This window comes from Gorilla gorilla, chromosome 19 (assembly GCF_029281585.2).
Source record: "Gorilla gorilla gorilla isolate KB3781 chromosome 19, NHGRI_mGorGor1-v2.1_pri, whole genome shotgun sequence".
Lineage (NCBI taxonomy): Eukaryota > Metazoa > Chordata > Mammalia > Primates > Hominidae > Gorilla > Gorilla gorilla.
In genome coordinates this window covers 30,954,618-30,982,470 of record NC_073243.2, presented here as the reverse complement: position 1 = coordinate 30,982,470, position 27,853 = coordinate 30,954,618, and the positions used below count along the sequence as shown (strand labels likewise).

General features: G+C 40.4%; 2 protein-coding genes across 6 annotated transcripts in view; one reads left to right on the top strand and one right to left on the bottom strand.

The window, feature by feature from the left end:
- Positions 1-25,732, bottom strand: part of ZNF286A (zinc finger protein 286A) — a 35,342-nt gene extending 9,610 nt beyond the window's left edge. Inside the window, exons 1-7 of one of the 5 annotated variants that reach the window (XM_063700662.1) lie at positions 25,535-25,600; positions 24,946-25,264; positions 24,073-24,161; positions 18,836-18,950; positions 17,108-17,200; positions 8,040-9,294; positions 4,580-6,816 (exon numbers count right to left, since the gene is read on the bottom strand). In XM_063700662.1, coding sequence (XP_063556732.1) covers positions 8,063-9,294; positions 17,108-17,200; positions 18,836-18,950; positions 24,073-24,161; positions 24,946-24,982 — 1,566 coding nt within the window. In that variant the 5' untranslated portion in view covers positions 24,983-25,264; positions 25,535-25,600 and the 3' untranslated portion in view covers positions 4,580-6,816; positions 8,040-8,062. Of the gene's footprint in view, positions 1-4,579; positions 9,295-17,107; positions 17,201-18,835; positions 18,951-24,072; positions 24,162-24,945; positions 25,265-25,534 lie in introns of those variants that run through there. The other 4 variants (XM_055366938.2, XM_063700663.1, XM_063700661.1 and 1 more) reach the window with 4 other exon arrangements.
- Positions 20,280-21,275, top strand: LOC115931260 (ubiquitin-conjugating enzyme E2 S-like). The gene has a single exon (XM_063700664.1). The coding sequence runs from the start codon at positions 20,430-20,432 to the stop codon at positions 21,096-21,098; it is 669 nt and encodes a 222-aa protein (XP_063556734.1). The 5' UTR covers positions 20,280-20,429; the 3' UTR covers positions 21,099-21,275.
- Positions 25,733-27,853: the final 2,121 nt, after the last annotated feature.

Below are 27,853 nucleotides of genomic sequence, written 5' to 3'. Positions count from 1 at the left end.
GGCCACAGGCGGGCATCTGGGAAGGATAACTTTGGGATCACTCCCGCTAATTCCAGAATTAAAGTGGATCACTGCTCCTAAACTGTCTGTAAAAACAATGAAGCTTACGCTGAACACCTGCTTTCCTTCTGGAAGTCTGGAGTTTTGGTACATGCTAGACAGAGACTGCCTATGTGACTAGCACCCAGTACAAACCTTGGGATTTGAATCTCTGCTGAGCTTCCCTGATAGATCTCACTTCACACATGCTGTCACAACTCCTTGCTGGGGGAAATGAGCAAGGCTTGTGTGACTTCACTGGGAGAGGACTCGGGGAAGCTTCTTCCTTGTTTCCTCCAGACCTTGCTGCCCCATGAGCCTTTTCTCTTTACTGGTTTTGCTGTGTGTCCTTTTACTATAATAAACCACAGCCAAGAAAATGACAACATGCTGAGTCCTGGGAATCCTTCTAGTGAATCATTGAACCTGGGGGTGGTCTTGGGGATCCCTAAACATGTAGAAAGAAAATGTTATGTTTTTGTTTATCAGAAGAAAACAGGACCATTTTTCTCTTAGAGTGAAATGTGTGGTTGTTGCAGAATGTGAAAGATAGTTAAAGCATAAAACTGGAGAGGATGCTGGAAGTTTTGGAAGGTTTGGGGGAAAGTGAACTTTACTTGTGCTTTATAATAGCTGCGGATTCTGAAAAGAAGAAATAAAATGTATTAAAATTTTGACAAAAGTTGGCTTGATTTTGATGAGTTCATTAAAATCTATGAAATCTTTAATTCAAAATATTATATTTAAAAAGATTAAACTTCGGTTATCTTTGCTTAAATGATAGTTTGTTCAACAAGAGAAAGGGAAAGATCATTCTTTACCTTCTGTGTAATCTGCCCAAATAGTAGAAATTGTCTCTCATCAGAACTACAGTTCTGTGCTTTGTTCTGTTATGCTTTTCTATACATATATATATGAACAAAGCCAAAACAGACCCTTATGTTGGAGCTTATGATATGGCACTCATAAACAGGAAAATGTAAGAAATACTTGGGTTTGTTTGGTATGTCCTATAGTTATTAATTAGTTCAAAATGATTGTAAGAGCTGCTCTGTTTATGGGAAGAGGTGTCAGACCAAAGAGAAGGGAAACCTTCCCTAGTTTAATTTTGTATAGATATGTTAATAAAACAAATGTTTCAGAAACTGTATACTTACTTATGTTTGGAAGGCCCTGGAGATGTCCACACTGTATATAATGCATTCTTACTCTCAGGGGAACACTGATCAACTCCTCTTTGAAATAATCATGTGTTATACTCCAATAAAGGATTTTACTCTCCTTCATTCTGATAGTTATTATAATAAATTATAAAGCATTAATTATAAATTCAGATGGAATTAAATGGTGCTGAGATAGCAAGAGAATGAGCTGATGACATCTTCTGAATATCTGAATCCAGTCATATCTGAAGCCAGATCTCACCAAGGGTTTTTAAAAATTACAGTCCTGGGCCAGGCGTGGTGGCTCACGCCTGTAATCCCAGCACTTTGGGAGGCTTAGGCGGGTGGATCACGAGGTCAGGAGATCGAGACCATCCTGGCTAGCACGGTGAAACCCCATCTCTACTAAAAATGCAAAAAATCAGCCGGGTGTGGTGGCAGGCGCCTGTAGTCACAGCTACTTGGGAGGCTGAGGCAGGAGAATAGCATGAACCTGGGAGGTGGAGCTTTCAGTGAGCCGAGATTGCGCCACTGCACTCCAGCCTGGGCGACAGAGCGAGACTCTGTATCAAAAAAAAAAAAAAAATTACAGTCCTGGATAACCCAGCAGGTTTGAGTCACTACAACATGAGATGCATAGGTCACAAGACTGGGAATTGAATCAACCACACATAAAACTATGTTTTTGATATGGCAAAAGTAATATTTATGGTGGTGGCTGCCCTATACCATCTCGGGTCCCTAAATGACTACTGATGAGCAAAGATTCCCTGCCAGACCACAAAGGACAGGTAGCACAAGTTAGCATTAAGAAATGGCACCCGGGTGAGAGGTCCATGCTTTTTGTATACTAGAGCCTGGTCTCAAAGAATAGAAAATTATCATCAAAATATAACTCAGCAATGTGCACCAAAGCCCTTTCACGTATATAATTTCACGTAACCCTCACAGAAACTCTATGAAATCAATGTTGGAAATACTTCCTTAGTTTTTTTTTTTTTTTTTTTTTTTTTTTTTTTGAGATGGAGTCTCGCTGTGTCACCCAGGCTGGAATGCAGTGGCACGATCTTGGCTCACTGCAAGCTCTGCCTCCCAGGTTCACGTCATTCTCCTGCCTCAGCCTCCCGAGTAGCTGGGACTACAGGCGCCAGCCACCATGCCTGGCTGATTTTTTTGTATTTTTAGTAGAGACGGGGTTTCACCATGTTGCCAGGATGGTCTCAATCTCCTGACCTCGTGATCTGCCCGCCTTGGCCTCCCAAAGTGCTGAGATTACAGGCATGAGCTACTGCACCCAATTTTCTTAGGTTTTAAACTTCTGTCAATGTTACCACTGTTTGATCTTTGAAAAACTGCTCTTGTGGGGGGAAGAGATGGGGAGCAGGAGGCCAGATTGTCTTATTAATGCTGAAGTTAACTTCCAATAGCAGTGCTTGTTTTACCTGCACAGCATCTTTGGATTTATTTGAGGGAAGCACCCTGTCCCCACCCACAGTGCAAGTTGCATCAATGGGATGGACTCCACCCTCTCTTCCTCCAGGGTTTTACAGACTCAAGCCTGGTCGATGAAAGGACCCCATTTCCAGGGTGGTATTATAAAAGGTTCAGTGATCAGCATGACTCAAGCAAAGTGGAGAAGTAGCCTCAGGGATTTTGCTGGAGCTATTTGGAAAGAGGTACTTTCCTTGGAATTGTGAATGCCAAGAACCGTAATATAACTTCCAAGTGCCAGTAGGCTATTTGTCGCTGCAAGAGACTAAGAAAAGCACATCCAACAGAGAGGAAGCCAGAGCAGAGGTGGAGGCGGACAGTCCTCGATCTATTAATAGCAAAGCATTTATCTCTAGTTTGACTCCATGGATTGCCCCAGATATGTGAACTTTGCTGACATGATGATTGTGTGTTTCATGAGTTGGTGGGAGTGGGAGGGAGGTGAAGCAGGCACCTTTTTTGTATAGTCCACTCATTCTAAGGGATTTATAAACAGAGGTTACATCATGAAAAAAATAAAAAACAATTCAGTAAAAACATCTAACTTTTTGAGGTTTATAAGTGGAAACTACACAGTAGGACCAGATGCCACATTTTATATATATATTACTACAGGGAATAGCCTTCTACCTTGTCAATGAAACTTATGGAGAGGGACAGCTCATATGGCTATGGGTCCCAAGACTGCCTAGTTGGGGCCCAGAATTACACAAGGAAGGGAAGAAAGCAGGCTTCCAACTTGAGTCATCTTCTGATAAACACATTTTTTTTTTTTTTGAGACGGAGTCTTGGTCTGTCATCAGGCTGGAGTGCAGTGACTCAATCTCGGCTCACTGCAACCTGCATCTCCTGGGTTCAAGCGATTCTCATGCCTCAGCCTCCCTAGTAGCCACCACGCCCAGCTAATTTTTGTATTTTTAGTAGAGACAGGGTTTCACCATGTTGGCCAGGATGGTCTCGATCTCTTGACCTCATGATCCACCCGCCTCAGCCTCCCAAAGTGCTGGGATTACAGGCGTGAGCCACCGCGCCCAACCGATAAACACATATTTTTAAAAGTGAGAACACGTCTAAGAAAATAAAAACTATGACAGATTTTCAATAGATAATTGATCTAGTTAATTGCCAATCAATTTGAATATTTAGTATTCTTACATTATCACTTTTATACTTTTGGGTGATATTACATTGTCTTCCCCCAAACCAGATATAATTGAAAACTTACACAAAATCAGATTTTTATGACATTTTACCTAATTTTTTTTTTTTTTTTTTTGAGATGGAGTTTCGCTCTTGTTGTCCAGGCTGGAGTGCAATGGCACTATCTTGGCTCACTGCAACCTCTGCCTCCCAGGTTCAAGTGATTCTCCTGACTCAGCCTCCCGAGTAGCTGGGATTACAGCCATGCATCACCATGCCTGGCTAATTTTGTATTTTTAGTAGAGATGGGGTTTCTCCATGTTGGTCAGGCTGGTCTCGAGCTCCTGACCTCAGGTGATCTGCCTCCCTCAGCCTCCCAAAGTGCTGGGATTACAGGCTTGAGCCACCGCACCTGACCCATTTTGCCTAATTTTAACTGTGCTTTTTATACGAAGTTATTCCCTCCCTTTCACCCCAATTAGCCCTACTGAGTAGTGCCTATACCTGGCCTGGGGACTCAGTACTACTTGTTAGAAACTATCTTCCTCTACTCCTTAACCTTCTTGCAGATACTTGGGTTGCTGACGGTATCTCCCATCCCATCTCTCCAGAAGTTGTGAAGCCAGATGACCAGCTAGAAATGGGATTGGTATCCTGAATGATATGGAGATATTTTTTGGTTGGTCCTTCATTACATCTTAAAATATGCTTTAAAAAAGGAAGAATTTAAAAGCAATTTACAAAAGTTTCTGACAATACATATACAAACATCTTTATTGACAAGTGAGCCAATAAGGGCACATTTAGTTTACAGATAACCAAAAACATTTGAAATGCATAACATTAAAATTTCCAAGATTCATGTTGCAGTACAAACGTGGCAGGTTAAACATCAGGCATAAAAAGGACAAATACTGAAACGCAAAGGGCCAGAGATCCCAAGTCGCTTAACACTATTTAAAATGTTATTCAACTGCAAACTTCAGCTTCTGGAACCATCCCAGATAGCTACTGGTTAAGTGATACGAAGTAGGAAAAAAGAAGGTTCTGGAAGGTCTCAAGGAGGCTGTGCAGAAAACAGCACCAGATGGAAGCAAGAGCAGAAAGAAGTCACGTCCCATCTTTATGACAAGACACAGAACAAGATGGTCACAGTTCTTCATGGGTAAACAAAAGATGTGGAAGACACAGCCAACCTTAAGTAACTTCTACTGACGGATGCTCTGGCACTTCTCTATGTAGAGAAGGAGAGAGAAAGAGAGCACCAAGCAGGAGTGGGGGACTCTATATTTATTGTCTGCCAGTTCTTTTATATGCATTGTCTTATTTAATCCTTATGACAACCTCATGAGAAGCCAATGATTTATTCCCTTTGTTGAAACCTAATACAGATAAAGAAACTGAGACTCAGAGTAGGGAGTTTTTCCAAGGTCACATGACTGCTTAGTGGGGATGGCAGAATTCAAACTCAACTTTGGAAAGCCCATGTTGGTCTTCTTTCCTTAGTCAAATTTTGGCCCTCAAATGAATTTCTTTTCACTCAAGAATTTGGCAAGTTTCAATAACTTGAATTCTCCTGACAATATATAGTAACATCCTAGAGGTAGGAGTATTTTGATGCATCATTTCCCATCTCTTTTATTTTTCTGTCCCCAATTATCTCTCAGTAAGTTCAACTTTTCCATTCCACCTAGTTTCTCTGACTGGTTTAAACCCTTTATCTGACTTCTTGATGAATGCTCTGGAACAGGGGCCAAGAAAATATTTTCTGTAAAGAGCCAAACAGTAAATATTTTAGGCTTTCAGGGACATACAACCTACTATGGGCTATATCCCCATCAAAGTCATATAATGAAACTTAATTGATGGTATTACAAAATGGGGCCTTCTGGAGGTGATTAGGTCTTGAGGGTGGAGCTCTCATGAATGGGATTAGTGCCCTTATAAGGGGCTGAAGATACCAGAGCTCTCCCCTTCTACCATGTGAAGACACAGTGAAAGGTACTTTCTATTAACCAAGAAGCAGACCTTCCCTAGACCCTAAATATGTTGACACCTTGATCTTGGACTTCCCAGCCTCCAAAACTGTGAGAAGTAAGTTTCTGTTGCTTATAAGCTGCTCTGTTTGTGATATTAAAGCCCAGAGGCACAACCTCCACTGCAGCTACTCAGTTCTGACACTGGACACAAAGGCAGTCAAGGACAACATGTAAATGAGTAAGTGTGGCTGAGTTCCAATAAAATTTTCTTCGGACAAACAGGTGGTGGGCCAGAGTTGGTCCATGAGTCCAGGCCACAGTTTGTCAATTCCTGCTCTAAACCATTAGTACTAAATACTAAGATGATAAAAGAGGTGAGTTCCTTTTCCTGTGTTTTCTTTTTTCTTTTTTTTTGGAGTAATGATACGGTTTAGATCTGTATCCCCACCCAAATCTCATGTTGAATTGTAATCCCCAATGTGGGAGGTGGGGCCTGGTGCAAGGTGACTGGACCACGCGGGTAGTTTCTCATGAATGATTTAGCACTGTCCCCCTACTGCTGTCTCGTGATAGAGTTCTCATGAGATTTGGTTGCATAAAAACTGTGTAGCACCTCCCCTCTCTCTTTTCCTCTTGCTCTAGCCCTGTGAAGATACCTGCTCTGGCTTTGCCTTTTGCCATGAGTAAAAGCTCCCTGAGACCTCCCCAGTCATACTTCCTGTACAGCCCATGGAACCATGAGCCTTTTTTCTTTATAAGTTACCCAGTCTCAGGCATTTCTTTATAGCAGTGTGAGATTGAACCGATACAGACAACAATAACAAAAAGTAGGTAAATATGAAGGCCAGAGAAATGGCAACTTCTTCATGAAGGGAAGCTGCTTATCCTCAGGCAAGTCAGTTGAGGACTATCCTGTGAGCTATTTTCCGTACCTTGTTTTCCACTTACACAGGGAAGTATGCCCTGGTGTCTCACAGTTGCTTCAGTTCTTCTTTACTGGGACCCTAAATATAATAACACACTGAACCATTCAACTTCTCAGACCTTCAATATCCCTGGGGCTTTTTCTCAAATGGACACAGCATAGCTTACAGAAAGCTGAATAATGTAGACAAAAGAAGTCTCTCTCACCCTTTGATTATGGAAAACCAAAGATTTATTCAGTGCCAAGGATAAGAAAGGAGGGACTTGGTCAACAACCACTGTTAAGATTTTGACCCATTCACTACTTCACGTGAACTCCCAGGGAAATGGAAAATGAAAGAAGGTCTCCACGGTAGAGGGATAACAATGACATAAATCAATAATGATGCCAGGCATGGTGGCTCACGCCTGTAATCCCAGCACTTTGGGAGGCCGAGGCAGGCAGATCACGAGGTCAGGAGATCAAGACCATCCTGGCTAACATGGTGAAACCCCATCTCTACTAAAAATACAAAAAAAATTAGCCAGGCGTACTGGCAGGTGCCTGTAGTCCCAGCTACTTGGGAGGCTGAGACAAGAGAATGGCATGAACCTGGGAGGTGGAGGTTGCAGTGCTCCACTGCACTCCAGCCCGGGCAACAGAGCGAGACTCTGTCTCAAAAAAAAAAAAAAAAAAAAAAAAAAAATCAATGATGTACATAATCCATGTGAACATAACTTAGAATTGTCTGTAAATATTATACATCCTAGTTATGGTCATCAAAATAGACAGCAGCTTGTTGAGGGAGGAAGGGAATGCTAAGGACTTTGAACCCAGCATTTTTGGTTTTTAAGGCTAATATAAAAGAAATGACACTCTAGATGAATTATACCATATGTGTATCTAGATCTCAAGGAGTAATAAATAACAACATTGTGTCTTCCTGATGATAAGGATGTAAGCCCTCAGCCTAACCTACCCAATAAGAATTTCCTTACAAAGTGAGAGGCTTACTACAAAGCTCTGACATAAACAAGAGAGGGGAAAACTGGATTTCACAATGTTTGTACTGCTACCCACTCTCAGGGACTTCTTGAATTTCCACAGATAGCTATTTGGGAGGTTGGAGATTAAAATTTTGAAATCGCTGGCTAGATTTCATAATTATCAAATTAACGGACATAAAGAACCTGCCTATGGCTCAAAACTATGTATTACGCAAATGAAATTAGATGCATACAGAATTGGTCCTCACATGCATATTATGGATGGGCCTTCCACCTAAACACTCAAGTATTTAATACAGTGATAAAACCAACTTACATTTCTTCACATTCAGTAATTTTTCAGGGTTGCTCTTCAGTGTGAACTCTTTGATGTCTGATGAGAGATGAACTGCACTTAAAGCTTTTCCCACACTCATTACATCTAAAGGGTTTCTCTCCGGTATGAGTTCTCTGATGTTGAATAAGAGCTGATGAATGAATGAAGGCTTTTCCACACTCGCTACATTTGTACGGTTTCTTTCCAATATGAATTCTTTGATGTTTAGCAAAATTGGAGCTCCGGCTGAAGGTTTTCCCACATTCATTACACTCATAGGGTTTCTCTCCAGTGTGAATTCTCTGATGTTGAACAAGATGTGTGCTCTGACTAAAAGTTTTTCCACATTCACTGCATTCATATGGCTTTTCTCCAGTATGAACTCTCTGATGCTTAGTTAGGGATGAGCAATGGCTAAAGGCTTTCCCACATTCTTGACATTTATAAGGTTTCTCTCCAGTATGAGTTCTTTGATGTTTAATGAGTGCTGATGAATGAATAAAAGCTTTATCACATTCATTACATTCATAAGGCTTCACTCCAGTATGAATCAACTGATGCTGCACAAGATGTGTACTTCGATTAAAACCTTTTCCACATTCGTTGCATTCATAAGGTCTCTCTCCAACGTGAATTCTCTGATGTGTTGCAAGGGATGAGCTTTCTGTGAAGGTTTTCTTGCATTCACTGCATTCAAAGAGAATTCTAGTATGAGTTCTCTGGTGTTTAGTTAAATTAGCTCTGTGGCTAAAAGATTTCCCACATTCATTGCAGGTATAGGGTTTCTCTCCAGTATGGACTCTCTGGTGTCGAATAAGCACTGAATGGTAGGTGAAGAGTTCACCACAATCATTACATTTATGAGGTTTTTTCTCTTTATAAGTTCTCTGCTTTTTCATTAAGTTTGATTTTTGTTTCAAGCTTTTTTCAAGTGTATGGAAGGCATAAGATCCTTTGGGAACTCTGTCTTCAGTGATAAGGACAGATTTCTGATTGAAGCTTTTCCAGTATACATCATGCTTATGGTCTGTTTCCTCAGAGAGTGAATTCATGTGAGTGAACATTTCTCTCAAATGTCTCTCCTGATTTCCTTGCTGATTCTCTAACCAATTTTCACATTCAAGGGCTGCTTCCAAGTTAGAGTCATAGGCACTATTCCGTGTCAGTCTGTCTATTATTGCAACTTTGCATGATTCTGCTTTGGAAAAATCTTGCACTGAAGTTGAATCCTTGCTCTGTGGTCTAGTCTCCACGTCTGAAAGACATTGGAAATGCAAATTTCCTTCGTTTTCTGTGCTCAACAAAAAGGCAGTTCTGTAATAGGTAAGAGTTAATGAAAGTGAAAAGCATGCCTTCAAGGAGCAAGTGGATTTGACTCTTTCAGATGATTTGCAAAAAGAAACAAATGGAGGGAAACAAATGCTCAGACTATGCAGAGAAAATAAGTACATCCTATCCAGGAGAGTCGGAAGAGGAGAAAGATGACAAAAAATATAAGAGTAGAGATGCCGATGAAGCAATATATCCATGGATGAGCAGACAATGAGTACACAGATCAGGATGGGAAGAAATAACTTGTTATAGAATACCTACTTATTGTAATAAATTTCTAGGCACATAACCATCTTAGTGTACAGTAGTTATGGCTTCTAAATTTTCACTATTCCAATCCTACTCACATCCAAATATGTATTCCATTGCCAGTTTAATCTTCCTAACAATGCTTTTTATAACATTTTGCTGATCAAAAACCTCCTATGATCTCCCAAAGGCATAATGACAAATATATGAAATGATATATGCACAAGGCTATTTGTTGAAGCACTAATTCAGGTAGCAAAAGACTGATAACATTTCACATATCCTACTATACAGAAATGATTGAACATATAGTGGATACAAACAGTGGAGTACTATCCATCTCCTTAAAAAATGACAAAGATCTTTACATATTGCTATAAGGTGACCACCAGGATATATTCAGTTTAAAAGGAAAAAGCAAGATATAAATAAGCACGCACAGTTTGCTACTTTTTTATAAAGAAAAAAAGGGGTACAAATACCTATACTGTTTCCTTACATTTAAAAAAAAATAAACAAAGGATAAATGGAAAACCAATAAAAATTTGTACCTATAGGGAAAACATCAGAACATGGGAGAGAGGGCAGAGATGGAAGCTTAACCTCTCTAAATATATCTAATATAAATATAGTAGAATTTTTATATCCAATATAAAGCTAATTTATGTAGAGAAAATATTTTAAGCAGTGTAGTTCAAAGAAATAAACAGGAGTAAAATAGAAGAGCAAATACAGAAATAAAGTATATGTAAGAATTAAAGATAATATGAAGGTGGTATTTCAGTCAGTGAACAAAACATAGATTTGTTTTTCCAATGATGCCACGGCAACTGATTAACTATTAGAAGAAAATTAAGCTAGATGAGTCACTCATTTCATACACTCAAATAAATTATATTCATTCATCTATCTATTCATCTTCTATCCATTTTATTCAACAAATATTTATAGAATATCTTCCATGTGCTAGGCTCTGAACTAGTCACTGGGAAAAAACAGTCACTATACATATAGAGGAAGAGAAAATTTAATCTAACATTCACGAGCAAAATCTGAATTGCAGTTTTGCCACTTACTAGCTGTGTGATACTGGATAAGTTATTTAACCTCTTTACTTTGGTTTCCTTATGTGTAAGAGAGGGCAATAACAGTATCCATCTTGCAAGGAATGATAGCAATAGCTACCTTAATGAGCATTAATGCAAATATCTATGAAGCATTTAAAACTCTGACACAGCATAAGTGCTACATTAAGTGCTTGTTAAATAAATAAAACATAAATTGACGTAAGGCTTGTATAGGTAGGTAGAGGTAAAGATCCTCAAGTATGGTCCATGAATCCCTGGGAAACTATAAGTTCAAAACTGCTTCCAAAATAACATTTAGATGTTATTTGCCTTTTTCATTGTCTCAACATTTTCAGTGATGTTGTAAAAGTAATGGTAAAATTGCTTACAACTTCGCACAAATCAACACAATGATACTAAACTTACTAGTAGTCCTTGTATTCTTCCCCATCATGTACTCTTGGTTTAAAAAAAAAAAAAGCCAGTTTTATTTAAAAATGTCTAAGGAAGCATAAACATTAATTTCATTGAATTTTAATCCTTGAAGTGCCTTTTTAATATTCAGGGTTAATGAAATAGGAAATATTCGTAAAGCAATTCTGTTTATACCAAAGAACAATGGTCGTCTTGAGGAAATATACCATGCAATCATTTGAGTTGTGAGCTGAACCAGCCACTTGTTTCACAGACCACCATTTTACCTGAAAGGATGACTGAATGGCAAACTATGTTATCTAACTTGGGTATCTGGCAGACAGTTTCTCAAAAATGAACAAAGTGAACCTGTCGTATCAAGGACAACAAATGAGTTTTTTATAAAATTTGAGCTTTCAGGCAGAAATTACAAGTTTTGGAAAACTTCTATTTACCACTGACAGCTTGATGGCTTCCCAAAACTTAAAGGCTTTTCTGATAAGGTCAGTTGTGATACTAAAAGTTATAATATTCAAAAATATTGCACAATATAAAGTGTCAACAAAGAAGATCTGCACTTAGTGAACCAATATTGTCCAAAAGATTGATAGATTTCAATATATGAAAAATTTATGGATGTGGTTTCAGATTCTACATTGTACCTAATCTTTCAGAAAGTATCACTTGTTCAGTTTTGGAGCTGTTTCAAAGAAGAATAGCCATAATTACCTGAAAAGACTATAAAATACTCCTTCCTTTTCCAACTTACATCTGTGTGATGCTGGATTTTCTCCATGCATGGCAACCAAAACAACATGTCATATCAAGTTGCATTCAGAAGCAGTTGTAAGAATATAGCTACCTTCTATTATGTCATACATTAAAGAGATTGGCAAAAGTGTAAAACAATGCCATACTTCTTAATAACATTTTTTGGTTAAAGAAAATAGATGTTTTTTAACAAAGAAATATACTGTGCTAACACATGACATGTTTATAATTTTTTATTTCTATTTTTCTTTCAAGAGATGGGGTCTCACTTTATTGCTCAGGCTGGTCTCTAACTCCTGGGCTCAATCGACCCACCCACTTTGGCCTCCCAAGGCACTGGGATTACAAGTGTGGACCACCACACCCGGCCAATTATTTTTAAATGAATTAGCTAATAGCTTAAAATTTTTCTGTTTTAACTTGTAGTATAGTAACTATTGGTAGATATAACCTACATAAATGAAACATCTTTAGGGTCTTTAACAATTTTTATAGTTACAGTAGGTCCTCTGATGCCAAAGCATTCAGAACTGCTACACTAGAGCACAGAGATGGAAGAAGAGTAGCTGTGAAATGAGGTTGGGATAATGAGTAAAAGCCACATTTCACAAGATTTTGTAGACCTCCAGGATTTTGTCTGTTACCGTGAAGGCAGCGAGAAGCCATTCAAATGTTCCAAGCAGAGTGATGACAAGATGAGATTTGATTATGAAAATATCAGTCTCACTACAATGTTGAGAATGAAGTATATGAGGGCAAAGGCGGAATCACAAAGATTATCACAGTAACCCAGGAAAACAAAAAATATATAAAGGAAAATTAACAGTGAAGAAATACTTAGAATATAATTAGGTAAATACAGTGATGAATTGGATAAAGGAGAGAGGGGGTGATGTAAAGACTGTGCATAGATTTCCACCACATACAATTTGATGACAAAAAGTACCATTAAAACAATTACTGGAAAAGGATGCTGTTGGGGAGATGGGAAATTTAGACTTATTTTAGACATTCAGTTTTAAACATGCTGTATTGAAGTATCTTTGACATAAGCAAACAAAGGAATCAAAGAGTTAAGATGCTGAGAACAGCCCTGAGGAGAGCTCTAGGATGGAAATACCAATTTGGGACTCATCTTGATAGAAGGTAACTGGTTGTGGGAATGATGAGACTAATGAAGTAGTAAGTAGAGGCTGCAAACAGTTGATCAGTTGGCCAAATCAGACCTTAGACATATTTTCTTTGGGCCACACTTTTTATACAAACTTTTAAAACTAGTTATACACAGTTAAAAATAGGGAGATTATTGCTGGACGCAGTGGCTCACGCCTGTAATCCCAGCACTTTGGGAGGCCAAGGAGGGTGGATCACGAGGTCAGGAGATTGAGATCATCCTGGCTAACACGGTGAAACCCCATCTCTACTAAAAATACAAAAAAATTAGCCGGGTGTGGTGGCGGGCACCTGTAGTCCCAGCTACTCAGGAGGCCAAGGCAGGAGAATGGCGTGAACCCAGGAGGCAGAGCTTGCAGTGAGCCAAGATCGCACCACTGCACTCCAGCCTGGGCAACAGAGCGAGACTCCATCTCAAAAAAAAAAAAAAAGGGGGGGGGGGAGATTACAGATAAATGCAGATTTAGGGTTTCTCTCTTGAAAAAAACTGGAAGGCTACTGAACGACAACCACCATTTAGAGCAGGGATTGGCAACTACAGCCTGCTGCCTACTTTGCTAAATAAATTTTTACTGGAACATACCCATTCATGTATGCATTTTCTAGGGCTGCTTTCACACTACTGTGGAAGATCGAATGGCTGCAGAGACACCATGTCCCACAAAGCGTAATTATTTACTGTCTAGCCATTTACATAAAAAGCTTGCCAGCCCTTGAGCTAGAGCTACTCCTTTCAGTTGAGGCCTGTACTCCTCTGGTTCACCAGTTTCCACCTTGCTTGCTTAACTCAGTGATATTACCTCCTGGCCCATGTAAGTACTCAAGTTTATGACTCCAGGTATACAAAAGGAAGGGAGATTAAAATCAAATTTTGAGTAATTAGAATATTTAATTGTTCAAAAAAGAAGGCTAAGAAGATACACTCAGAGAAGTAAGAAGCAATTCCAAATGGATTAAGAATCTAAAGAAAAAATTAAAGAATATACTAGTAAACAGAGGCAAATATATATGTAACTTTGGATTAATGAAACACATTTTAAGCAGCACTGAAAAGGCAGAAAAAAAAAAAGATTATAAAAAATTAAACTTGAGGGCCGGGCGCGGTGGCTCACGCCTGTAATCCCAGCACTTTGAGAGGCCGAGGCGGGCGGATCATGAGGTCAGGAGATCGAGACCACCCTGGCTAACACGGTGAAACCCCGTCTCTACTAAAAATAAAAAAAAATTAGCCGGGTTTGGTGGCGTATGCCTGTAATCCCAGCTACTGGGGAGGCTGAGGCAGGAGAATTGCTTGAACCCGGGAGGTGGAGGCTGCAGTGAGCCAAGATCATGCCACTGCACTCCAGCCTGAGTGACAGAGCAAGACTCCGTCAAAAAAAAAAAAAAAAAATTAAACTTGTACATCAAAATGCATATCAAAACTGAAAGTCAAAAACTAGAAAAAATATCTGTAACATAAGAAAAGGTAAAAACCTCATATATAAGGACCTCTTAACAGATCACTATGAAAACTGCAATACCCCAAAAAAGGGAGATGGGTGGTGAGTGGGTAAGTCACAGAAACTGATAGGTCTCTGAGGTGAAACAGATATATCCATAATCACAGGGAAAGATTTTTAAACTCTTTCAATATTCAAAAGTATAACTTTTTTAAAAATAATAATATCCAGGAAGGATTTTCTTTATGAGCTATATATAATACTAAGTATAGTAAATAAAACAGTCTGGTATTAGACATAGACAGACAAGTAAACCAGAGAGACAAGAAACAGAACTAAGTATGCTGAGGAACTGGGTTTACCACAGGTAGCATTACAAATCAGTAACATAAGATTATTCCATGAACAATGCTGGACTTATTGGCTTTCGGCATGGAAAAAGACAAAATTAGTTTTCCCATTTCATCATATACAAAAATAAATACCTGTAAAACAAAATTGAACATTTTGGAATAAAATAATCTTTCTGACACTGGGATAAAGTAGATAGACAATTCACAAAAAGCAATATTTAAAAAAAAAATTTGTTATTAAAAATGTTTAATTCTATATGCCTAACACACCAGAAAATAAAATAAGCCAAAGATTAGAAGAACCTATTTCTTCTCACTGACTTGCAATGCTACTTCTGTCATAGATTAGTACCTAAAATATATGAAGAACTCCACCAAATCAAGAGAAAAGATATAAACAGCCCAATCTCAAAAAACAGGCAAAGGGTATCAACAGGTAACTCACAAGAAACTTGAATAGCCAAGTAACATGAAATGCTCAAACTTGTATTTATCACTCAGAGAAATGAAAATTTTAAAACATCATTTTGCATCCATCAGATTGACAAAAATTAACAAGTCTGATAACTCAACTGTTGGCAGTTCCTAGTAAAGCTAAACATGTGATGATTTAAGACCTACTAATTCTTCTTCCAGTTATCTCCCTAAACCAGCTCTCAAGATGAACATAAGGAATCAAAAAAAGGATGATCACTGCAACTGCTACTAATGGCAAAAAAATACTGTTCAGTTTATTCATACAGTGGACTTATGACTCCACAGTAGTTAAAATGAATAAACATAATTCATATATATTAACATAGATTAATATCAAAATACAATGTGAACTTTAAAAAATCAGACTACATAAGAAAAAGTGTAACAATAAAACATACAGATTGTTTTACATACATATGTATATATCTCTGTGTATACACACACATACACAAACACCAAAATGATTCACACCAATTTCAAGATATAATGGTTACTTCTAGGGGAGAAAGAGAATAAAAGGGTTTCTTTTCTTTGCTTTTTGTTTTTTTTTAGACACAGTCTCCCTCTGTCACCCAGGCTGGAGTGCAATGGCATGATCTCGGCTCACTGCAACCTCTGCCTCCTGGGTTCAAGCAATTCTCCTGCCTCAGCCTCCCAAGTAGCTGGGATTACAGGTGCCTGTCACCATGCCCGGCTAATTTTTTTGTATTTGTAGTAGAGACGGGGTTTCACCGTGTTGGCCAGGCTGGTCTCAAACTTCTGACCTCAGGTGATCCACCCACCTTGGCCTCCCAAAGTGCTGGGATTACAGGCGTGAGTCACCACACCCAGCTGAGAATAAAAGGGCTTTAACTGAATATGTAATATTTTTATTTCTTAAAAAATAAAAGATATCACACACCTCAAAAGGATGGCTAAAATGAAAACAAGCAATATTAAGTGTTGCCAAGCATGTGGAACAACTAGAACGCACATATTCTGCTGCTGGGAATGTAATTGGTACAATGACTCTAGAAACCTCTTTGGCACTATCTACCAACAGTGAGTACGTATCTATCCTCTGATAAAACAAGTCTACTTGTATGTATATATCCAAAAGAAATGCATACATTTGTTCACCAAAAGGCATTTAAAAAGTGTACATAGCGGCATTATTCAGACAGCTAAAAACTGGAAACTATCCAAATACTCATCTTCAGAAGAATAAACTGGGTATATTAACAAAACGAAAAATTATACAATGATAATGAATAAATTATGATGATATGCAGCAACAAAGATGTATCTCACAGCTAATGTGCAGTGAAGGAAGCCAGACACAAGAGTATATACAATATGATTCCATTTATAGAAAGTTCAAGAACCGTCAAAACTTGGTGCTATAAGTTAGGATAAGGTGACCCTTGGGAGAAGGGAGGGTCCTGAAAGAGGGCACACCAGTGCTTCTAGAGGCGCTGGTAAGGCTATTTTCTTGATTTGGGTAATCGTTACATGAATGTGCTAAATTAGTGAAAATTCATCCAACTGTATAATTATTAGTTTTATATTGTAAGAAAAAGAAAGGAAGAAAGAAAAGAGGCAAACGAAGCAAAATATTAGTACGTGTCTAATCTCAGTGATGGATACATGAATGTTATTTTATTTTCTGGACTTCTGTATATATTTTAAATGCTTTAGAATTTTAAAAAAATTTAAAAATAAGGGCACACAGGCACTTTCTTAAGCACTGAAAAGTATTTCTTCATTGTCCTGCTGGGCTATCATTTCTGAAGACTCCCATCTATCTGGCTCACCTGAATAGCTGCTTTTGGGGGCTTTTCTCTCAAGCTTCAATGGTTCTTTTCCATTCTCCAAGTTGTAGTTCTCAGGTTTGGAAACTGGAAGCCCTATTCATTTAAAAAAAGAAAAAGACAGAAAGAAGAAAGTAATGGGAGTAAGTTATTTGCGGAAGTTTTCTTCAAGCCAGTTGAATTGTTACATATTCCTTAGTGAATTCCAACTTTCTTTCTTATTTTTTTAATTTATAAAAATTTACTTTTTATTTTTAAAGTTAATGGGATCTCACTATATTGCCCAGGCAGGTCTCGAACTCCTGGGCTCAAGCTATCCTCCCACCTCTGCCTCCCTAAGTGCTGGGATTACAGGTGTGAGCCACCACGACCAACTTTCATGGCCACTGTCCTGCTGGACTTAGTTATTTGTAATGGGTATAAAGATCTAAACCAGAATATGGTCTCAACCTCTTGATCTACAAAGTATTACAGGAAGAGCTGAAGTAAGGGAGGGTGGACCTCTAAATGAAGCTTAAATGTCTGCAGCAAGAGTCTGGGCCTGGTAAGGAGTTCAATTGCATTTGGAAAATACAAATATTTTCAACTGTCAGAAAAGAAAGGAATTTCTCTTTATTTCCTTATTGTGTGAGGAAACTTCAGAGAGATGTTGCAAATTAGTCCTTACCTCAGGAAAGGAGGAAAAAGCGGGACCTCAATGGCAGCACCACATAACTGTAACGGTGGTAACTGAAGTTTTATCTTCTAATGTTTTTCCTTTCCTTCTTCAGTTATTAGAAGTAATTTTTTTTTTTTTTTTAGACGGAGTCTAAAAAAAAGGCTGGAGTGCAGTGGCGCGATCTCGGCTCACTGCAAGCTCCGCCTCCCGGGTTCATGCCATTCTCCTGCCTCAGCCTCCCGAGTAGCTGGGACTACAGGCGCCCACCACCGCACCCGGCTAATTTTTTGTGTTTTTAGTAGAGACGGGGTTTCACCGTGTTAGCCAGGATGGTCTCGATCTCCTGACCTCGTGATCCACCCGCCTCGGCCTCCCAAAGTGCTGGGATTACAGGCGTGAGCCACTGCGCCCGGCCTCAGAAGTCACTTTCTTAGGGGATTTTTTTTACATAAGGTTTAGGAGGGGCTAACAGTCCCCTCCACCCCTCATACAATCATATGCATGCATGTGTGTATGCGTGCATGCTAGTAAGCCCAGGATCTAAAACTGGCCACAGAGTACTCAATCTCGCTGGCTCTAGAGATTGTTTCACTGATGGGCCTGTGACCTTATTTGCTGAAACTCCCAGGAAAGAAGCATTTTCTTTTTTAGCTTTGCTATCTAACTGGAAGAATAACGTAACCCTGGGACTGCCACTGGCCATCTTTGCCACATGGGGAAATTCTAGGAATAAAGCTAATACAGAGCAAAACCAAGCTAATTGATTAAAAATAAATCAATGAATAAAGGAAATTCTTGACAATATATTTGGATCTCTGAAAAATCAAAATTTTTTTCCCCTTTAAGAGTGTGAGTTAAGTTTCTGTCACTTAAACCCAAAGAATACTGATACAAAACAAGCATAGACATTTCATCAAGAATCTAGAGCAAAAACAGATTTTCTACACAGGCCAAAAAGAATTAACACTTTTTGACTCCTGAATGCAAAGGTGAAGGCTTTGTTAAGCTATTTCACTTTCATTAAAGTAATGATGCTCCCATAAGCAGATTCCAGAATCACAATCCATTCTTACAAAGTGAGACTAGGTTCCTATAGTTCTCCAGCATCACATCCCTTTGTGCAGGATCCAGCTTCCCCCACTCCTCTGGTGTAAAGTCCATGGCCACATCCTTGAATGTCACTGTTTCCTAAAACATAAAATATTTTTTTCAACATCTTTCCCTTAATTACTTCTCTTTCATCCCCCAGTTTCTGCTGGCCCTGGAGCAAAAGCCTGAGATGCACTTAAGAGGGGAACTGACTATGATAAATGACAAGTATTCTAATGGTCATCAGATTCGGAGTATTTTATGTAAAGGGTAACTATCAATTATGTACCAGGCATATTATGCTAGATTCAATATGAGAACCAAAAGATGACCCTGGTTTCTCCATTGAGAGACTACAATTTTTCTGCGGAATAAAGTATTAAAATATGAACCAATAAGTCAACAATGTAGTTTGATTAAAGTAAAATATCAGCAGAGGGAAAAAAAGTCACGTCTACATAATGCTTCTCTGAGTCCTCAATAAAAAATTAAAGAGTCAATCTAGCCAATCACAAGACGAACTGCAATACAGAACTTGTAAATGGAGAAGTCACGGAAAGAAAAGACAGCAAAAACCAATCCAGTTAAACATGAATTAATTCAAGGCAAAGAGCATTAAATTGGAAAATGGCTCCAATTTATGAGATACAATTCATAAATATTTAGGTATAAAATATCGTAAGATTATACTTCTATAAGACAAAAAATACAAAAACCATAAGGAGATAGATACATATCTGCATTGAACATGCACCTTTAAGTAAACCCATAGACAACAGGAATAATATTTCAAGGTTACTGAAATAAATATGAATCAAATGCTCTAACTGGATGGAAAACACCTACTGTTCAAACATTCATGTAGCATTTGCAAAAAGTAACAAAGTAAATTTCAATACATTCCAAAAATAGAATGGAATAATTTATAATAACTGAGAAAATACATCAAAATATGAAAATAATGAAATAAAATAGGAAAAAAAAATGCCAAATGGCTAAAACTGTACTCAGAGTAAATTTCGTAGCTTTAAACACTTCCATTTCATTTTTTAAAAATGTAAATAAATGACCAGAGCACAAAAATCAAGTTAGAACAAAAAACAAAGGAAAAGAGAAATATTTACAATATAAAAGCAGAAATTTTAAAAAGAGAAAAATAAGACAGCTGGAAAAATATGAATAAGGTCAGTAGGTTATAGTATTATGCCAATGTGAATGTCCTGATTTTGAAAAAATAATAGTAAAGCAAAGTAAAATATAAATTTTTGCAAAATCTGGGTGAAGCATATACAAGTTCTTTGTGCTATTGCAACACTTCTTATGTCTAAAATTATCTCAAAGTAAAGCTACTATGCGGAAAATAATCTAAGATTTAAGAAATAAGAGAATTAAGTGCTGCCGGGCACCGGGGCGGCGGGTTGGTGTACGCTGTGAGCGGCGGAGGCAGCGGGGAGCGGAGCGGGGCCGCCGGGGCCTCTCCAGGGCCGCAGCGGCAGCAGTTGGGCCCCCCGCCCCGGCCGGCGGACCGAAGGACGCAGGAAGGGGGCCGGGGGGACCCGCCCCCGGCCGGCCGCGGCCATGAACTCCGACGTGGAGAACCTGCCCCCGCACATCATCCGCCTGGTGTACAAGGAGGTGACGACACTGACCGCAGACCCACCCGATGGCATCAAGGTCTTTCCCAAAGAGGAGGACCTCACCGACCTCCAGGTCACCATCGAGGGCCCTAAGGGGACCCCATATGCTGGAGGTCTGTTCCGCATGAAACTCCTGCTGGGGAAGGACTTCCCTGCCTCCCCATCCAAGGGCTACTTCCTGACCAAGATCTTCCACCCGAACGTGGGCGCCAATGGCGAGATCTGCGTCAACGTGCTCAAGAGCGACTGGACGGCTGAGCTGGGCATCCGACACGTACTGCTGACCATCAAGTGCCTGCTGATCCACCCTAACCCCGAGTCTGCACTCAACGAGGAGGCGGGCCGCCTGCTCTTGGAGAACTACGAGGAGTATGCGGCTCGGGCCCGTCTGCTCACAGAGATCCACGGGGGCGCCGGCGGGCCCAGCGGCAGGGCCGAAGCCGGTCGGGCCCTGGCCAGTGGCACTGCAGCTTCCTCCACCGACCCTGGGGCCCCAGGGGGCCTGGGAGGGGCTGAGGGTCCCATGGCCAAGAAGCATGCTGGCGAGCGCGATAAGAAGCTGGCGGCCAAGAAAAAGACGGACAAGAAGCGGGCGCTGTGGCGGCTGTAGTGGGCTCTCTTCCTCCTTCCACCGCGACCCCAACCTCTCCTGTCCCCTCCCTCCAACTCTGTCTCTAAGTTATTTAAATTATGGCTGGGGTCGGGGAGGGTACAGGGGGCACTGGGACCTGGATTTGTTTTTCTAAATAAAGTTGGAAAAGCAAAAAAAAAAAAAAAAAGAAATAAATTGTTCCCTTAAGATAAAATAATATGTAAAAATCACTAAGTAGCCCCTAAGTAGAAAAGACATTATGAGGAAAAATGACCTTTAGCCTAGAATCTGCATATACATAACTAAATCAACATTCAGTGGAGATTAAGTGCCCAAAAATTAGAAGAAAAAGCCAGAACAACAAAAATGCAAACCATTGCACAAACAGCAGGAAAACTACAAAAGAGGAAACAATAAAGCACAGGAAACAGAATTATAAAAATCACATGGCAAGAAAAGTTTGAAACACATGTATTATATGTGAATGAGCAAATTTCCCTTATAAAAAGGTTTTTTTAAAAAGCCACATCCTATATACAGAATAGGCCATCCAAACAAAATATTATTGCTGGGTTGGGTACCGGTGGGTAGATGGAAGGAAATATAGTATACCATATGTCTGAACACAGTAGTGCAAGTACAACAAAAAATGTGAAAAAATATACATAGTAGAGAGAGGCAGGGACTGAATTTGAGGGGGAAGTAGCATTACCTTTACATTTCTGTATGTCTGTGTTGTTCACTTTATTACATTGAAGAACTAATATTTTTAAAAATCTAACAAATCAAAGGTAAAAAATAGCCCAGGCAAATTCTAACAAGAAAAAAAGCTCCAATATTGCATTTTTAAAATCTAATAAAATGCACAAAGAACAAAGAGAGTTTTAAAAATTTTCCATAATAGGTTCAATCACCTTGATGCTGTTAACAGTGTTGAATCTGATATCAAAGTATCGAAATATATATTCACGCTTCTGGTACCAGTGCCCTAATTTTCCCCTAGCTACTATGCCTGGCCACTTTGAATCTGTGTAGCTCAGGTAGTACTGACGCCATCTCTGACTCATGGGTGGGATGTTTGTGCGTGCACGCGCATGTGTGTGTGTGTGTGTGTGTGTGTAGGTATATTCTATAAAGAATTACACTTAAATTTGGCCAATATCTCATCCAGGAATGGGCCTAATACCCCATTAGAGTCAATCCCAGCACTTCTGCAAGAATGACTAGAAGAGAATCTGCCCTTTTTCTCTGGCCTTCAACACAGGAAGATGTAAGCCTAAACTCGTTAGAGGCCAACACTAGGAGAAAAACTTGTTTGGCCATAAAAGCCATGGAGAGAAAAGGTCAGTAAAATGAAGAATTAGGTTTTAACATTCTTGTTTGAGCCCTATATGTAGCCAGACCTAGATTTTTCAGTTTGTTAGTCAATAGTTACTTCTTTTCACTTAGACCCATTTGAATTGATTTTATCAGCTGCAACTTAAAGCTTCTTGACTAATAAAGTCTTCAAGACTAATGTAAGACAGTTGAGAAGCCAATGGAGACAGGCAAGTACATAAAGGAAGTGACTTTTACAAACACTATGAACGTGCAGTATCTACTTTTTACACCTTGGATTACAGAAGCAAAGAGAAAGGCTGATTGAGGAATCTCTGGGTTGTGGTATGCCACACACATCATGGAAAGCTCCTTTTTTCCTCCTCAACTTTTTTTTTTGAGACAGTTTCACTCTCACCCAGGCTGGAGTGCAGTAGCCCTATCTGGGCTCGCTGCAACCTCTGCCTCCTGGGTTCAAGTGATTCTCATGCCTCAGTCTCCGGAGTAGCTGAGATTACAAGTGTGCGCCACCACGCCCAGCTAATTTTTGTATTTTAAGTACAGACGAGGTTTCACCATGTTGGTCAGGCTGGTCTTGAACTCCCGACCTCAGGTGATCTGCCCACCTCAGCCTCTCAAAGTGCTGGGATTACAGGCATGAGCCACCGTGCCCAGCCCTAACTTCTTTTAATAAAAGTTTCAAACATACAAAAGTTGAAAGATGAATGCAATAATCACTGATATAGTACAATCACCCCCTAAATTCAAAAATTCTTTTTTTTTTTTTTTTTTTGAGACAGAGTTTCCCTCATTGCCCAGGCTGGAATGCAGTGGTGCGATCTCGGCTTACTGCAACCTCCACCTCCTAGGTTCAAGTGATTCTCCTGCCTCAGCCTCCAGACTAGCTGGGACTACAGGTGCGTGCCACCATGCCTGGCTAATTTTTTGTGTTTTTAGTAGAGACGGGGTTTCACCGTGTTAGCCAGGATGGTCTCAATCTCCTGACCTAGTCATCTACCTGCCTTGGCCTCCCAAAGTGCTGGAATTACAGGCATGAGCCACCACGCCCAGCCAAACATTCGTAATATTTGTCATATTTACCTTTTGGGAGAGAGGGGCCAACAATATAAAAGTAAGTTGCAGACATGATCATACCTTAGTTTTCATCATCTCAGAGGGCTAGATTCTAACTGTAACTCTTTAAATTACGCCTTCATAGGCTTTCCTTTTCCAGTATTTCTTTGAACTATGTGAGTATTTATTATTTTTACAATCACTTCAGCATTTAAGTGCTTTCTTAGATTGCCACTTAAAGTCACATACATGCTGTTTCCTCTAGAGAAACAAGTTTTAAGAGGTATGTACCACATTATATTTAAAATAGTTTCTCACATTACCAAGCACAGAAATGAGCATAGTAGGCTAAGAAAGGGAAATGCTGCTTACCTATCTGTTGAGGGACAATAAACACTAAATAGGGAAGAAATCCATCCAGTGTTATAAGTAGAAAACATTTTCTTCTGAGTCCATTAGTCTCCTGACTAGTCTCTTAGATTTAGAACTCAGCTCTGCAGATGGGCTTTAGTGGATAAAGAAACTCCACATCACAAAGAAGGGAGTGCATCTGTACTCTAAGAAACAAGGTGTAATTCCAGTACTCAGCAGACTCACTCACCTGGGATCTGGCCGTGAGGCGCAGAGCAGCCACTTCTCCCTCTTCTGTGCTCTTCTCTTGGAAATGGGGAGAATCCTGGGAAGACAGAGCTAACGACAAGAAAGCAGTAATGATGAGACCTAGGCTTAACTTGCCACTCAGATTTAAAGTCTAAAAACCGCTTCAACATACTATACGTGCTGCCTACAAACACTGAGACTGAAGGTACCCCCAAAACAACCGACCTCCTCCCAGGACCCTCTTCCCGGGATATGCGGGAATATTGCTACTCTGGGCTCGAATTCAGTTGCTATAATCATAACACATTCTGTAAGATGGCATCCTCTGATCTAGAAATTAGAATATGTCAGTAAATTTCCCAGCTTAATCTATACTCGTTGGTTCTCACTCTGAAAGCTTATTTATAATGTAGATTGCTGGACCCCACCTCAAAGTAATAAGCATTAGTTGAGCCTGGGGTACAATCCAGAAATCTAACAACCACCCCAGGGGGAATTCTGGTGTAGGAGGTCACAGCACAACCTTCATGAAACTGGTCAGGTAGAATGGAAGTCAGTCATTAACTACTATGCCTGTTTTCTCCTATGTAAAACAAAACATTTTTGACAACCAAAGAGGTGAATTCTTGCCATAGAAGTTAACATTTCACTCACATTTTGGGGGTAGCTTTGAAGGGTCCACTGTGTGCCCAGCTGCCATGGAAAGGGCGGTGCTCCCATACCAAGCCCTCAGTCTCACTTAAAAAGCCCATCCATCCCCAAGACAATGGAGACAGCCAGCCAAGAGCCACCTCCCCTGAGCCAACCGTTTTCCCTTCAGGAGCAGGAATTTCGTCCTTCCACGCTACAAGTTCAACACGTCCGCAATTCTCACCTCCTTTCTCAGGCATTTCAGCCAAATCTGTCTCCATGATCACCACCTCCTCCTTGTTCTGGAGATTCTGCTCTTCACCCCAATTCAGATCTCCCTGGCCAGACGAGTTAGAAGCCCCCCGGGCCTCGTGGTCCCACTTCCTGCCTTCCCTCCTGGGCTCTGATGAAAGGCCTGGGTTAGATCGGGTCTCTTTCTCACCGTGGAGTCTGCCTCAGTCCTACGGCGCTGGAGCCTGGAAGCCCGGGGACAGCATCCCTGAGGCTGGGTCCTCAGATGTCTGTCCCTACCGCTTGAAGCTGTCCCTGGGGGAACCGGGCGCCTGGAAGAGGTGACGCTGGGGCATCAGGAGTTTGGACAAATTCTGCCGCGCTCGGGGCACTGGCCCAGGACCCCGCGACCACCCCGCCCGTGGCACAACCGCGTCCCCCGAGGAGAGGATCAGGCCAGAGTGAGAAGGGACAGGGCTCATGGTCTGCCCTCGAGGCCCCTTTAACAAACGCGCACTCTAGCTCCGACTCGGCACAGAACGACCCGGGGAACCACCGCCGAGGCCGAGCCGAGACGAGCGACATCACCACAAGCAACTCACCTCCCATCCCGGGCCTCACAAAGGGGACGAACTTCTTTGGCCAGCTCGGAGTCGCGCATGCGTAAGAAGGAGCGGAGCCAGGCGTGCTGCCCTCATCCCGCCCGGAACTACAATTCCCAGAAGCGCCTTGGCATCGCCAGACTCCGGTTCTCCGCAGGTGGGAGCACCCGTGGTGCGGCTGGGAGAATCGGACGATCGAAGAGCTCCGTCCGTCTCGCGAGACTATGAGGCAGCATCTCCTGTGTCTAATCCTCAGGGCAAGGGAGGGAGGGAGCAGCGGAGACGCGGACCGGAGTCAGGGTCCGTCCCCGCGCTTTGTCTGCACAAGTTCCTGTGGCACAGTGCTTAGGGCTGCTGAGTTCAACCCAAATTACTCCGGTGTAAGATACGTTAAAATACATAGCTTTTATCCATATTTTGTGCGCCCAGAACTCATCCTTTTGCTTTCAAAACATACGAAGGATGTTTTTAGGAAGAGCAGGTCCCTCTTTGTACACTCAGTCAGATGTTCCTGTATCCACAGACTACTTGTAATCCTAAAATTCATGTATTTAAAATGAGTTGAAAAGATTGAACCTGTTGTAACAAATTTAAGCAATAGGTTCTTTGCAGACATAAGCATTAGTTTAAACGTATCATAAAAGGTGGTTCTTTCAAGGGAGCGTTATTCAGTCTCTCCAATTCTGTTAGAGGACTAACCCATCCACCTCCAGCTTCGTGTCTAGACTGCCCTCCTTTTCTCAGTGAATGACATTACTGCCCACTCACTCATTTGCACAAACCAGAGCCTGAATATTCTTAACTCTTTGATCTCACTATCTATTTATCACCAAGTCCTATTCATTATATCTTAAATAACTCAATTGTTTCCATCTTTCTCTATTCCCAGTAGCATTACCTTAGTTGGGGCCACCACCATTTCACTAGGATTGCCGTTGCAGCCTGGTAACTGGATTCCCTAACTAAGGTTTTCTCTACCACCAATCTGTTCTCGACACTTTCTGGCTAGTGCTCTTTCTAAAACAAGAATATGCTATTACTTTAGTGCTTCAAACCGTTCAGTGGCTTTTAGAAACTTCAAGGAAAGATGATTTCCAGCTCCCAGAAGGGATTTGTAACTCCCGTTATCTCAGCCACCTGGTAGTTACACCTTTGTGCAATCCCCTCTTGTGTATGGACTGGGACTTGCTTCTAACCAATACAGTGCAATAAAGGTGACATAAAAGTCTAACGTGTGTCTTGCTAGGAGACTCCTCTCTTGCTGGCTTTGATGAAGTGGTGGTGATGTTGGGCAGGCCCATATGACAAGGAACTGAGGGTGGCCTCCAGCCAATAGCCTGCAAGAACCGAAGGCCCTTGGTCCCACAACCTGCAAGGAGCTGAACCCTTTGGACAGCTCTGTGTGCTTGGAAGTGAATCATTCTTTGTAGAGTCTTCCCATGAGAACCCTGTCTTGCCTGACATCTTGATAGCTGGCTGCAAAGGACTCACTTAAACTGTGCTCAGACTCTCACCCATAGAAACTATGAGATAATAAACGTGTGCTACTTTGGACCACTAAGTATGTAGTCATATTGTTATGCAGGAAAATTTAACTAATTCCACTTTCTAACATAAAAGAGGATCTTCTTTGTCAAAATCCAATCTGGGAATTGTCTGGAAGAGGGAAAATTGTTGGACTGAGCAACTATTGAAAAGTTGATTTGAAACCCACAGGAAGACAAATGGCTACAGTTGGTCCTAGGAGGTGTGTGGCCTGTACACGTACTTTTAAAAAGCTATCCTAAGAATGATAAAGGAGGAGACAGGAAATATCAAGCAAGAACTTGTCATAAAAATAAAAACAATGAAACTGTGTGTCAAAATATGATGGTTAATACTAGATTGGATAGCAGAATGTGTAAAATTGAAAAGTGAATATCTAGAATATTCTAGTGAAGCTACAATATCAGGCTAGGGAACTCTACACTTCCAGAAGATATCAGGAAGGGAGAAAAAGTTGAAAAATACGAAAGAAATATTAAGCAGTATGGAGGCTGACTAGACTTTATGAGAATCCATAAGGAAAGAAAAACAGAGAGGAGGAACTATTTTAAGAAATAATCAAGAATTATGGAAAAATAAAAAATTAAAGACTTCATATTGAAATTATTCATAGAGAGTCAAACAAAATTATGAAAAGACACCACATATTACGGTGAAATCTAACGAAGAAATTCTAAAGCCTTCCAGAAACAAAACATAGATCACCTACAAAAGAAAACAATCACAATTAAAAAAAAAAAATCCTCAGTGTTAAAAACAGTGCCTGGAATAGTA

Coding starts and splice junctions, on each gene's coding strand:
- LOC115931260 (XM_063700664.1), top strand. CDS start 20,430: ATGAACTCCGACGTGGAGAACCTGCCCCCGCACATCATCCGCCTGGTG.